Source organism: Rana temporaria, chromosome 13 (assembly GCF_905171775.1).
Source record: "Rana temporaria chromosome 13, aRanTem1.1, whole genome shotgun sequence".
Classification (NCBI taxonomy): domain Eukaryota; kingdom Metazoa; phylum Chordata; class Amphibia; order Anura; family Ranidae; genus Rana; species Rana temporaria.
The window spans coordinates 17,567,261-17,580,611 of NC_053501.1; the positions used below are offsets into that span (position 1 = coordinate 17,567,261).

The following is a 13,351-nucleotide window of genomic DNA, read 5'->3' on the forward strand; positions in this document are numbered from 1 at the left end:
ATCGGCGTATAGCGCGCACCCCTAAAGTGGACCCGCATTCCTGTAAAAAAAAAAAGATTTTAGTACTTACAGTTTTGGTGTCTTGCGCGGCGTCCATCGGCAGCCTCGTCGGGTCCGGTGTCCGTCTGCGGCTTCGGTGGTGTCCTCCTCGTCGGGTCCGGCGTCCTTCTGCGGTGTCCTCCCCGCTCGATCCCCGCTTTGCGCGCGAATATACAGAGCGCAGTACACTTGTGTATAGTCGGGCAGGCTCGGCTCCTCTCGCGGTCACATCCTGTGCGTCCTGTACGTCCAGGACGTGACTGCGAGAGGAGCCGAGCCTGCCCGACTATACACGGTATATGCCGGCGCAGTCATTCAAAATTGGCGCGGGAAGTGGGTATCGGCGTATATCGCGCACCCACGATTTTGCCCTGAATTTCAGGGCAAAAAAGTGCGCGGTATACGCCGATAAATACGGTATATAACCTCATTTCCATTGCGTTTTTGATGCAGAAAAACATGTGGGCTGCATGTGGTGTGAACACTGAGCTGCGGGAATGAAGCTGCGCGACTTCAGCTGAACTCGCGCGATTTCACTCCCGCATGTCAGTCACGGTTTCGGCTGCGATTTCAGAGACATCCGTGCAGGTTTCTGTAAATCGCAGCCCGAAATCGCAAAAAGTAGCACAGAAACGACTTTTTGAAATCGGTGCATCGTCGCAGATGCAACGTCGCACCGTTTAGGATGGTGCCATTGACGCCGATTTGACAGTGTGAACCAGGGCTTGGAGTGTATGACCTGGTGCAGCTCTATAAGGAAACCAATCAGCTTCCAGGTTTTATTTTCAAAGCTTAATTGAAGAATCTGAAGTTAGAAGCTGATTGGCTCCCATGCACAGCTGCACCAGATTTTTCTCTCTACAGTTCTAGTAAATCCCCCCCACAGTACGGGGTTTTTTATTTTGCACGACAAGCACCTTTCATCAAAGGGGTTAGGCCCCATGCACACGAGACGCTGCTAAACTCGAGTTCAGGGGCATTTGGGCATTCTTTTCAACTGCCCCTGAACACATTTAATGTTATCCTATGTGTCCATGCACACAATCACGTTTTTTGGCGTTTTAAAGCAGTTGGGTTTATGTCCGTTTTTTCAGACGCAAAATTTTGGGTTCAGAAGCGTTTTATTTTTGCGTTTTAAACTTTGGGAGGGTCTACAATGTCTTTGAGATTTGCAAACGCGGTAAAACGCCGCTAATCGCGGCAAAACACTGTGCAATTCGCGGCAAAAACGGGCGTTTTAAATGCCGGTTTTTGCCTTTGAAAACGTGAGTTTAGAGGTGTTTGTAATTGCTTCTCGTGTGCATGGGGCCTTACTCTTGCGTTGCTAAGCGCTTCGTAATCGCCCGTATAGTTTGCTGTCAGTTTCACGCGGTGGAGTATTCCGGTTCGAATGTTCCCGCAAAAGGATTTTCCACCATGACTGAGACGGTTAACGCTTCTTCCCTAATAAATAATGACAAAGTGACCTGAAATCCTGCTGGCGCGGTGACCGATCTCCCAGCATGCTCTCCTCGGTCGGGTATCCTGGCAGCGGGCTCACCCAGCATAGCGGCAGGATTTCAGGCAGATCCAGCTGGAGTCCCTGACAAAACACATTGTTGGTGGGAGAAGGGGCCATCACCCAGGAAACCGTCCCCCTCCCCACCGCCCGTGCCACGCCATGCCCAGGGCTGGCCCCCACCAACTCCAGGGGCCCGGGAGGAAGGGGGGGCAATACCAGCCCACCGAATACACAGAGCGTCTCCGGGCACGGCGGGCGATGCAACAACCGCCATAGAAATTCAGCTTCCATCAGGGTCACCTGCTTACCGCAGAGTCTGCCGACTCAATCCCTGTGTATTAGGCCGAGTGATTGGTAAATACAAAAGATAAAAAAGTAACAAAAGAGAAAGAAAAGAAAGTAACAAAAGAGAAACATTGTTCTTCCTTTTCAGTTGTTTTTATAAAAACACAGAGCATTGTTTGTAAAGTGCAGACACCCACCTAGGGAGCGCAGACGAGATCCGTGTAAACACGTTACAGATAAAATAACAAACAGCAGGGGGCGCACGGTAAATATTTTCTCTAATTAAAGAGGAACTCCACCCTTCCCTGCTAATATTTTACTTATGCTTGTGTATAGAAATGGAAATGGAAAAAACAAACAAAAACGTAGTAATCCATGGAGTCTAGCTTTGCCTCTTCGAGCCCAATGTTATTTCTCCAGGCTCTGCTCCTGCGGGTCTCTGCCAGCCTATAGGACTTTACAAGACTTGTGTCGTGTCTGCGCATGCGTGGGGTTTAAGGGCAATTAAAGTTTGTTTTTGTTTGTTTTTGTTTTTTAAACAAACATGTCACACTTATCTCATCTGTGCAGTTGGTTTTGCACAGAGTGGCCCCGATCCTCCTCTTCTGGGGTCCCTCAGAGGCACTCTTCTTCTTAAGTGCCCCGTTGGAGAGCCGCTGTCCCTTGGGGCACTCACGCGGGCACGCTCAAGTGTCCAGCTGCTGCATCTATTGACACAGACAGCAAGACTCGGCCCCGCCCCCACATCGTTGGATTTGATTGACAGCAGCGGGAGCCAATGGCTGCGCTGCTATGGACCCAATCAGGACCCAAGACACCGGCTGGTGTGCTGGAAAGACCGGGTTCAGGTAAGTAAAAGTGGGGCTCGGGGGGGCAGCTGCATCACAGAATGCATTAAGGTGAAAAACCTTGAGGGTTTATAACCCCTTCAACTGAGATTTAATGGCGGCCGGTGCTAAACTTTGGGGGGGGGGCAGTAATCTCCCCCCCCCCAGTCCGCACTCACCACTCCACGGTCCCTCCACGGCTTCCTCGACTTCTCCTCCCTGCCAACACGATCCGCCTCCTGTCCTGATTTGCCGGGAGGAGAAACCGGAAGACAATAGCGAATATTGATTTGCTATTGTCACAAGTGGGTGGGCTCGCTGCGCCCCCAAGCCCAACCTTTTTCAAGCCATTTAGAGCCTCAGGCTCTAATAACGTGCTTGAAAAGGAAATAAAATAACTCATACAAAACGTATGAGTCCCGTGCTCTCGCATGCTGCAAACCAAACGCGGACACGCCCAACCCCCCCACCATCACCATCCACACACACAGTTTTTCTACCCATAAACCATACTAAACCCCTGTGCACAGTGCTGGGACAAGGTCATCTAGAGCCCAGGGTGAACATGCCAAACTGCGCCCCCCCCCCCCCCCCCCTCAAAGATGCATGAGCATTATGGGTCAGCAAAACTCCCAAGTGCTAAAAACTGAGAATCTTTATAATTACACCTAAGAAAAATCCCCCCCCCCCCCCCCCCCGAGTACAAATGACGTATTTTTTGTTTTAACCCAGTAAAAAACATTCGATCAGCACAAGAAATAGCTCAACAACATTCGCTTTTTTTTTTTGCAGAGAATGAATGTACATGCACTTTCACCGGGCGAATATCTGAGGATTTTTTTTTTATTATTAATAGACCACATGGGGGAGTCTATTCTTTTTTAAAGAAAGTTGAGAAGCGGGGGGAGGGGGTGTTCTGCTGTCGGAAATGACATCTTACATTAAATTGAGAAGCTGGGGGTGCTGACTTCTTACCTCTTCTCCCATGCAGCCAGTGAGTTGAGAAGCGGGGTGAGGGGGCGAAAATGACTTCTCACCAGGCCCGGCCTCTAGTAATTTGGGGGGCCCTTTGCAGCTTTGCGGGGCCCTAAGCAGCTTGCACAGTGAGCCTATAGGGCGGATCGGCCCTGCACACAGGCATACCCCACTTTTAAGTACACAACGGGACCAGAGCATGTATGTAAAACGAAAATGTCTAGGGTGTGGTGGGGGGTCAGGAGCTGTAGTTGAGGTCTCAGGGGCTGTAGTGGGGGTGTCGGGGGCACACTGGAACAGAGCAGGCTATGCTCTCGAAGCTTCAGCTCCTTCTACTGTGGCTGCAAAATGTCTGTACAGTACTTGTAAGGCACTTCACATACACTCGTATGTATGCCCCTACTCACGAGTGTACGTAAAGTGAGTGTACTTAACGTGGGGTATGCCTGTATATACATACACACACACACACACACACACACACACGTGTTTGAGCTTTGGGTGTGCACCCTAATGCCATGGTCTGTGCACACCTATGGCCTAGGCTTATGACATCATGCACAGCTGTCTCTCACTCTAGTGAGTGTTTACCAGAAAGGGAGGGGGGATGGGTCATAAGAGGGCCAATGAGAGCTGCAGAGCTGGAGGTGTGCCCCTGTGTGTCTGTAAATCCAGGAAGTGAACAGGCAGCAGCTCCAGCTGCCCACAGTTAAAATGGTTGCAGCCAGACTCAGTGGAGGGAGATTTCTGCAGCATATTTGGCAAGTACAGAATTGCAGTATATATAAAATAATATGCAAAGTGGTTGGAGGGAAGCTCCAGAATGGCAAAGATGTTTTTATTACAAATTACGTGAGCAGGCTGCAGTTCCTCTTGAAGTTATAAGCTGATTGGCTACCATGCACAGCTGCACCAGATTCTGAGTGTTCCAGTTTTAGTAAATCTCCCCCATTGTGTCCCTTTAATGATTTAAGATTTCATGATATTGACTAATTCTGTGAAGAATCATTCGATGAGATCATTACACCTATTGCCACCATCAGAGGCATGTCTATAAAATGAAATATTGTATCCATCTTATGATTGTATCTGATGTGTGTGCTCCGCTATACAATCCCAGTTAGGATGGATGGGGCATGCTGGGACTTGTAGTTCCCAAGCCATCGTGGTCACCCCAGGCTTTCAGCTACTGGTGTCTGTTTCTGGCACAATGCATTTAGTCCCTTACCTGCAGAGCCGGTCCCTGAAGCATCCTCGCTGGCAATGTCTGTGTAGGGGGGCCCCATACTCGTACCGCTGTCTTCATAATTGGCCTCTGAGCTGCTCTGCGATGGCAACGCAGGGCGTCTGTATGGGCTGCGACCGGGGGAACGCCATTCCGACACTCTCGAAGGGGAGCCTGATGTACAGAAATATCACAAAGAAGCGCACTTTAGAACCCGTTAGAACAAAATACAGTACTTGCTAAAATCTTCTTCATCTAAGAGCAACTGGCAGTTGTGCACAGTGCAAATAACAGCAGCCTCGGGAGACAATCTGTGAACAATGAGAAGTAATTTTCCGCCATAACAACTGCAACAAGGCTTGAAGCATCAAAGTAATTACAAACATAAAATGAAAAGATAAATGAAGTATGATATGGTGATTTGTTCAGTTATTTGTAAGGCCATTGGTGGTCAGTGGGTGGGGCTATGGTGTCTTTATCCCACCCCTACTATGAATATGTTAGCTCCTCCCTTTAATAACACCCAGAATTATTTGTAAGGCCATTGGCAGTCAGTGGGGGAGCTACAGTGGGGTAGATTCAGGTAGCTTTGCGCTTTTCTTACGGAGGCGCAGCGTACCGTTTTGCCGCTGCGCCTCCGTAAATTACCTGCGCTACGCTTGATTCACGGAGCAGTAGCTCCGTAATTTGCGTGAGCGCTCCGGAAAACTGCCCGGCGTAAGGATAGAAACAGCCATGATAGTGGTGGGCCACCTGGATTAAGGGGGCATTTAGCCCCTACGGGATAGGAGTCCTCGTAGGACAACAAGCCTCTCTGTTGGCTGGATTCCATCTCTAATGCCACTTTGTTTTCTCCTGTAAACAACCATCGGTACTCGTTTATCACTAAAGCAAAAAACAAGGCCGCAATACGCCGCATATCGCCTACGCAAAGGTGTGAATGCAGCCTTACAGCGGTTTTTAATTAATTTCAATGGAGGGGGCATGGGGAGCGTTTTATGAGCATTTTAATAGCGCTATTTTTACCGCGAAAACGCGGCAAAAACGCGGCAAAAACGCACCAGTGTGAAAGGGCCCTAAATCTCAGGACTGGCTGACCAGGAATACGAATCTTCTGCAGATAAAGCAGAACCCATACATGAAAGGTGTATTCAGCTGTGTGTCCAGAGTTCCCATTTTATTTCCCTGGCAGAAACGGTAACAATATTTTGTGACCAATGAGGGAGGGGGTCTGAGCGAGACGCGGCACGCATTTATGAAGTTCCAGCCGGCGAGTTCGTTTAGCTGAAGGTAATAACAGGCTGAAAAATTACTGCGCGGGATATATTTATATGTTTCTATCTGTCCGCCATCGGCACACGCCGTCCTATAACTGCAGCGGCATTTTTATCTACAATGTAATTTCCTGATGGCGTCTTGGATGGCGCGGGCGGCCATGATAATGAGATCGCAAAAAAAAAAAAACAACAATCTTTCCTAAGGAAAACTCGGTATTCAACCTCTTTTTTGCTCAGGCTGGAGTTGGGGGATTTCCAGAACACGTTATGTAGGGGCTTATTGACACCTCCCAACGCGCATTATTGTGAGCGCAGCACGTGCGCGTTGTTAATTGCATTTCACTGCTCGTTATTTTCCCTTCTTGTTTTATTTCTGTTGCACACCTTGACGTATATTGTGGGGCGTCTCTGTGCTGCTAAACAATGCAGCATGCTTCCATTTCTCCAACGCAATGCTTTGGTCGGCCTTACAGACAACAATTGTATTTGCTGTGTCTTTGATCTCATCGACCGACAATAAAAGGGATTTATACAAAATCTGCAAAGCTATTCATCTCAGGAAACTGCAGGTTTGGAACCCTTGTTCTGTGTGAATGCCGGCAAAATCAAAACTTACTAGGCTATTTTCTCTCCAGGTCAGATGTTCTTCATATAAATCAGTGATCTCCAAACTGTGGACCTTTGCTTAGTTATATCCAGACCTTGGGGCACAATTTCATCCATTGACACCGACAATGGGGCAGAATTCCTCACACTGACACCAACGACGGGGCACAATTCCTCACACTGACACCAACGATGGGGCACAGTTCCTTTCAATGACACAAACAATGGGGCACAATTCCTTTCAATGAAACCAACGATGGGGCACAATTCCTGCCACTGACACCAACGATGGGGCACAATTCCTCCCACAAATGATGGGTCACAATTCCTCCCACTGGCACCAACGATGGGGACACAATTCCTCCCACTGACACCTACCATGGGGCACAATTCTTCCCACTAACACCAATGATGGGGCACATCTTCTCCCAGTGACACCAACGATGGGGCACAATTCCTCTTACTGACCCAACGAAGATACACAATTCCTCCCAATGATGGGGCACAATTTCTCACACTGATACCAACGATGGGGCACAATCCCTCTCACTAACACCAATGATGGGGCACAATTACTCCCAGTGACACCAAAGATGAGACACAATTCTTCCTACTGGGCCATATTCTCATAGAAGTTACGATGGAGTAACTCAGGATACTCCATCGTATCTCCCTTTTTTGGCCCGTGTATCTATGCTCCTGATTCTTAGAATCATTTTCGCATAGATACACTTAAGATCCGCCATCTGTAAGTCACTTACACTGGCGGATCTTAAATGTAATGACGCCGGCCGCCGCTAGATGGCATTTACGTGAAGGACTCATTTGCGTATGCAAATGATCTTTCTACGCCGATTCCCGAACGAGTTTGCGTCGCGTAACCGTCGCTAACGTCGTTTGCGCAAGCGGAAATTTAGTCCTGCTATATGAGGATTACATTTCCGCAAGTCCCACGTAGGCCATGTTACGGATGGCGTCGGGTCCGCGTCGTGTTTTTTCGTCGGGTACGTCGTTTCCGTAAGTCGTTCTTGAATACGACTTTACGTCAATGACGCACACGTCGGCGTCATTGACGTTTTCCGCCGAGAACTGAAGCATGCGCACTTGGCTTTTTGAAGCCCGGCGCATGCGCAGTTCATTAGAATCGGGGGCGCGCTTAATTTGAATACAAGCCGCCCCCTTGGAGATCCGCCAGGCTACGCCGGGGCATTTACACTCCGCCATCCCAACTTACGGAGCAAGTGTTTGGGGAATACAACACTTGCTCCTGTAAGTTGGGACAGCGGAGTGTAAATGCCTTAAGCGCAGCCCACGGATTTTTAGAGAGAATATGGGCCATTGACACCAAAGATGGGGCACAATCCCTCCCACTGACACCAACGATGGGTCACAATTCTTCCCACTGACACCAACGAAGGGACACAATTCCTCCCAATGATGGGGCACAATCCCTATCACTGACACCAACGATGGGACACAATTCTTCCCACTGACACCAACGAAGGGACACAATTCCTCCCAATGATGGGGCACAATCCCTATCACTGACACCAACGATGGGACACAATTCTTGCCACAGACACCAACGATGGGACACAATTCTTGCCACAGACACCAACGATGGGGCACAATTCCTCCCACTGACACCAAAGAAGGGGCACAATTCCTCCCAATGACGCCAACTGTGTGGCACAATTCTTCCCACCGACACCTAGGATTGTTTTTCCCCACTGATGTTGAGACCAATAACCACAGTCTGGCCCCCTCAAAGTCTGAGGGCCAATAAACTGGCCCCTTGTTTAGAAAGTTTGGAGACCCCAGATATATATATATTAGATTCGGAAATATACTTTATTACATCCAGTAAATCGCACCACATTGACTAGAAAGAGGAGGCAGGTCCAGGCTGCTAACGCCTTAAAAGTCCACCTTGGAAGCTGGTAGTTCGGTTCTGGGTGAAAGCCAATCTTTGTATCAAGATTCTACGTATAACTGAAATACAGGTTTTGGGGTTCAGACTTTGCTGGCATGCCCAGAGCTCTAGTGTATGTTGTAGAATGTTCTCCTGTCCTCAAACATGGTTCAGGTTGGCCATAGAGAATTGCAGGTGATTTAGGGGCATGTACTGCGGTCATGCACAACAACTAGGCTTGACATCTGTAAGGGCAAGAGAACACTATGGCAGGAGGCTGTAACTATCAGGCATGCCGAGCAGAGCTGGAACCTGAAGTCTGTTCCTCTATGGTAAATCAGGAGGAGGGCCCTTACACAGCTTCAGGCATGGGTCCCCTGGAGCAGAGAACTGGGGGGGGGGGGGGGGGGCGGGGGGATTTGTGCTGCCGCCTCAAATTGAGAAGCGGGGGGCTGCCGTGAATTGAGAAGCGGGGGTGCCGCCGCTAATTGAGAAGCGGGGGCTGCCACGAATTGGGGGGGGGGGGGGGTAGCCCTGGGGACCTCTGGGCCCCTTACAATGAAAAATTATTATTAAAAAAAGGGGGGTAGCCATCCCCTTTAATAAAAATATATATATATAAAAAAAATGAAAACATTTTTTTTTATAAAAAAGAAAAAAAAAGGGGGGGGGTCCTGGGGACCTCTGGGCCCTTTAATAAAAACAAAACAAAACAAACAAAAAAAAAAAATATATATATATATATATATATATATATATATATATATATAATTTCGTTTTTATAAAAAAAAGGGGGGGTTGCCATCCGGGGGCCCTGGGGACCTCCGGGCCCCTTACAGGTGTACTGCCTGTACCCCCCTGATGGCGACCCTGGTGCTGAGGTCAGGAACAGCATGGATTTAGTTCAAACATTGGTGTACAATAATCCATCACTAGTCCATAATCAGACGTCAATGGGCAGGTAAATCTGGTTGTTACAAATCTCTGGACCTCCAATATATCAAAAAGTTCCTTTTTCTGACCTCCAGAACCCAGCACTTCAATCACCCAGGATAGAAACAGCCATGATAGTGGTGGGCCACCTGGATTAAGGGGGCATTTAGCCCCTACGGGATAGGAGTCCTTGTAGGACAACAAGCCTCTCTGTTGGCTGGATTCCATCTCTCGTGCCTCGTATACACAACCGGGGTTTTCTGACGGGAAAACTGCGAGGAGAGCTTTTGGCCGGGAATCCCACCATGTGTATGCTCCCTCGCAGTTTTTCCGACGGGAAAACTGCCAAAATCCGCCGGCAAAAAAAAGAGAACCAGCTTTCTTTTTTTCCCATTGGGAATCCCGACTGACTTTTTCCCCGTCGGAAATCCCGAGCGTGTGTACAGGGCAATAAGGCCATCTGATCCTAATTCTGTATCAAAATAAAGTCCATTCTTTATAAGAAACTCCATCTCACCCAAAGAAAGACCTCCTGGAAACACCAACACCTATCTGGACTTATTACCTGCCTTACTTTTCCCCGGGGAAGGGGGATGGTGAGGCTCCTCAAAGTGAACCCAGGATGAGACATCGGTCCTTATGGGCTTTGGAGATCCGTCTGCTCCATCAGATTGGTGAAGGTGGGAGGAACCAGTCCCAGCGGAAGCTCCACTCTGTATCTCTGCAGCTTTCTCTTGCTCCGTTGATTGGCGGCTCGGTTGGTGTTCCTTTTCATCACCTAAAAAAAATAGACAAAACGTTCATCTCACAGGTCCACATTCAATGAAGAACAAGACACTGGAACACTAAGGCCCGGATTCTCGTACGAGTTACGCCGGCGTATCTCCAGATACGCCGTCGTAACTCTGAGTCCGAGCTGTCGTATCTTTGCGCCTGATTCTTAGAATCAGTTACGCATAGATTTGTATTAGATCCGCCCGGCGTAAGTCTCTTACGCCGTCGGATCTTAACTGCATATTTACGCTGGCAGCTAGGGGCGTGTACGCTGATTTACGCCTAGAAATATGTAAATCAGCTAGATACGCAAATTCACGAACGTACACCCGGCCGACACAGTACAGATACGCTGTTTACGTTAGGCTTTTCCCGGCGTAAAGTTACCCCTGTTATATTAGGCGTAGATGAGGCATACCAATGTTAAGTATGGACGTCGTTCCCGCGTTGAATTTTGAAAATTTTACGTAGTTTGCGTAAGTCGTTCGCGAATAGGGCTGGGCGTCATTTACGTTCACGTCGAAAGCATTGGCTTCCTGCGGGTTAATTTGGAGCATGCGCACTGGGATACTTTCACGGACGGCGCATGCGCCGTTCGTAAAAAGCGTCATTTACGTGGGGTCACATTAGATTTACATAACACACGCCCACATCTACCACATTTGAATTAGGCGGGCTTACGCCGGCCTATTTACGCTACGCCGCCGCAACTTTGGTTTGAGAATACGGCACTTGCCTGTCAAAGTTGCGGAGGCGTAACGTATATAGGATACGTTACGCCCGCACAAAGATACGCGGTTCTACGTGAATCCGGGCCTAAATATGTCTGAGCCCTTTCATCCTGGCTGGTGCTTATACCAAACCTTAGGGGAACATCCTCTTATTGGGTCCAGGGAAGATATGACTGGACTCAGGGCCGTCCCTAATGTTGATTGGACCCTGGGCAAAATTTTTCTTGGGGCCCCCCATGCAATTTTGCTCTCCACCTGCTCTGAGACATACAATAAATATCAGCTAGACTTAAAATCAGTTTACTGTATCAGATCAGGCGATGATTGCGATTGGTTGCCAGAGGTTACAGCACATCATTACCATTATGGCTCAGGCCTCGTACACACGAGGGGACATGTCCGATGAAAACGGTCCGCGGTACGTTTTCATCGGATATGTCCGCTTGGAGATTTCTGTCTGATGGTTGTACACACCATCAAACAGAAATCCGGGCGGACAGGATACGCGGTGACGTGGCCGCACCGTCGCGGCGACGATGACGCGGCGACGTGCGCGACCCTGGAAGGTAAATGCTTCCGCGCATGCATCGAATCACTTCGACGCATGCGAGGGCTTTTCGGCCGAGCAGACATGTCCGGTGAGTCGTACAGACGACCGAACATGTCTGACGGACAGGCTTCCAGCAGACAGGTTTCTTAGCATGCTAAGAAACATTTGTCCGCTGGAAACTGTCCGATCCGCCAGACCAGTTTCAGCGGACATGTTCGGTCGTGCGGTTATTTACATGTAAACACATGGCCTGCAGGTGAGTCATCTGTACAAAACAATAGGGCAGAGTTGGGCAGCATTAGTAACAGCACTTCACACTGATCCCAGTTTAAAGGGGTTGTAAAGGTACAATTTTTTCCCCCCTAAATAGCTTCCTTTACCTTAGTGCAGTCCTCCTTCATTTACCTCATCCTTCAATTTTGCTATTAAATGTCCTTATTTCTTCTGAGAAATCCTCACTTTCTGTTCTTCTGTCTGTAACTCCACACAGTAATGTGAGGCTTTCTCCCTGGTGTGGAGTGTCGTGCCCGCCCCCTCCCTTGCACTACAGGAGAGTCAGGACGCTCTCTACGTTGCAGATAGAGAAAGGAGCTGTGTGTTAGTGGGCGTCCTGACTCTCCTGTAGTCCAAGGGAGGGGGCGAGCACAACACTCCACACCAGGGAGAAAGCCTCGCATTACTGCGTGTAGTTACAGACAGAAGAACAGGAAGTGAGGATTTCTCAGAAGAAATAAGGACATTTAAAAGCAAAATGGAAGGATGAGGTAAGTGAAGGAGGACTGTACTAAGGTAAAGAAAGCTATTTAGGGAAACAAAATTGTACCTTTACAACCCCTTTAAACTGGGATAGTTGGCAAGTATGAGGTAGCTGCTTTGGTCCCCACAACAATGACAGGGCCCAGGGCAGCTGCCCCCTTTTGCCCTGCCTTAAAGACGGCCCTGACTGGACTGTGTAAATTACCCGATGGCCGTAATCTACCCGCGCTGCTCGCCCCCAGGAAGTGACGGGATCTGATTTATATTTTGTATGTCTGTACAAATTATAACTTTCTTGCACAACTTCTTACAATTTAGCCATTGGGCCCCTCAGAAGATTGTACATTGCTGACTTACAGGTCCTCTGTAACTGGAGTCCTCCAAGATGCTTATTAGAGAGGGGCCAGATGATTTCCCTACACTTGACTAGGCAGCTAATTTACATCGTCCAGGTTCCCCAAAAATTTGACAAAATTTGCCTTCATTTGTCCCATTGGGACTGCTTAGACAAGGTTTGCTTGAAAATACAATCACATGGCTTTGTTTTCTAACGAAGCCTTGTGAACACCATTTCAGTGAACATTATGGTGATATGGACTGCTGGAATCTCCTTACCTTGTAATTTGGTGTCATCATTAAAGGACACCCACTGCGACTTCCGAGTGGCGACAGTTTCAGTCATTGTGTCATCTTGCGGCCTCAGTCATGGTGAGAGGGAGAAAGCTGGAGGAATAAAAGGATGAATGAATGAATGAATGAAAAACTTATATAGCGCGGCACATGCGAACTAAATCGCCTCTAGGCGCTCGTTGTTCCTGTCTCTCTTGATATCAAAAGAGATGAGTTTTGATCAGAAGAAAGAAGGTCAGGTGGTTTTTCTCCAACCGAATGCTGGTTGGTAAAGCATTCCATAGTCTGGGACCTTGGAGCGCAAATCTTCTTTCTCCTTTGGACTTGAAT

The 13,351-nt window shown here is 48.5% G+C and overlaps 1 protein-coding gene across 3 annotated transcripts in view; it reads right to left on the reverse strand.

The window, feature by feature from the left end:
- STON2 (stonin 2) overlaps positions 1-13,351 on the reverse strand; it is a 90,305-nt gene that overhangs the window by 53,134 nt on the left and 23,820 nt on the right. For all 3 annotated transcript variants that reach the window (XM_040332159.1, XM_040332160.1, XM_040332161.1), the window contains exons 2-4: positions 13,007-13,114; positions 10,146-10,358; positions 4,856-5,026 (exon numbers count right to left, since the gene is read on the reverse strand). In XM_040332159.1, coding sequence (XP_040188093.1) covers positions 4,856-5,026; positions 10,146-10,358; positions 13,007-13,073 — 451 coding nt within the window. In that variant the 5' untranslated portion in view covers positions 13,074-13,114. The remainder of the gene's footprint in view (positions 1-4,855; positions 5,027-10,145; positions 10,359-13,006; positions 13,115-13,351) is intronic.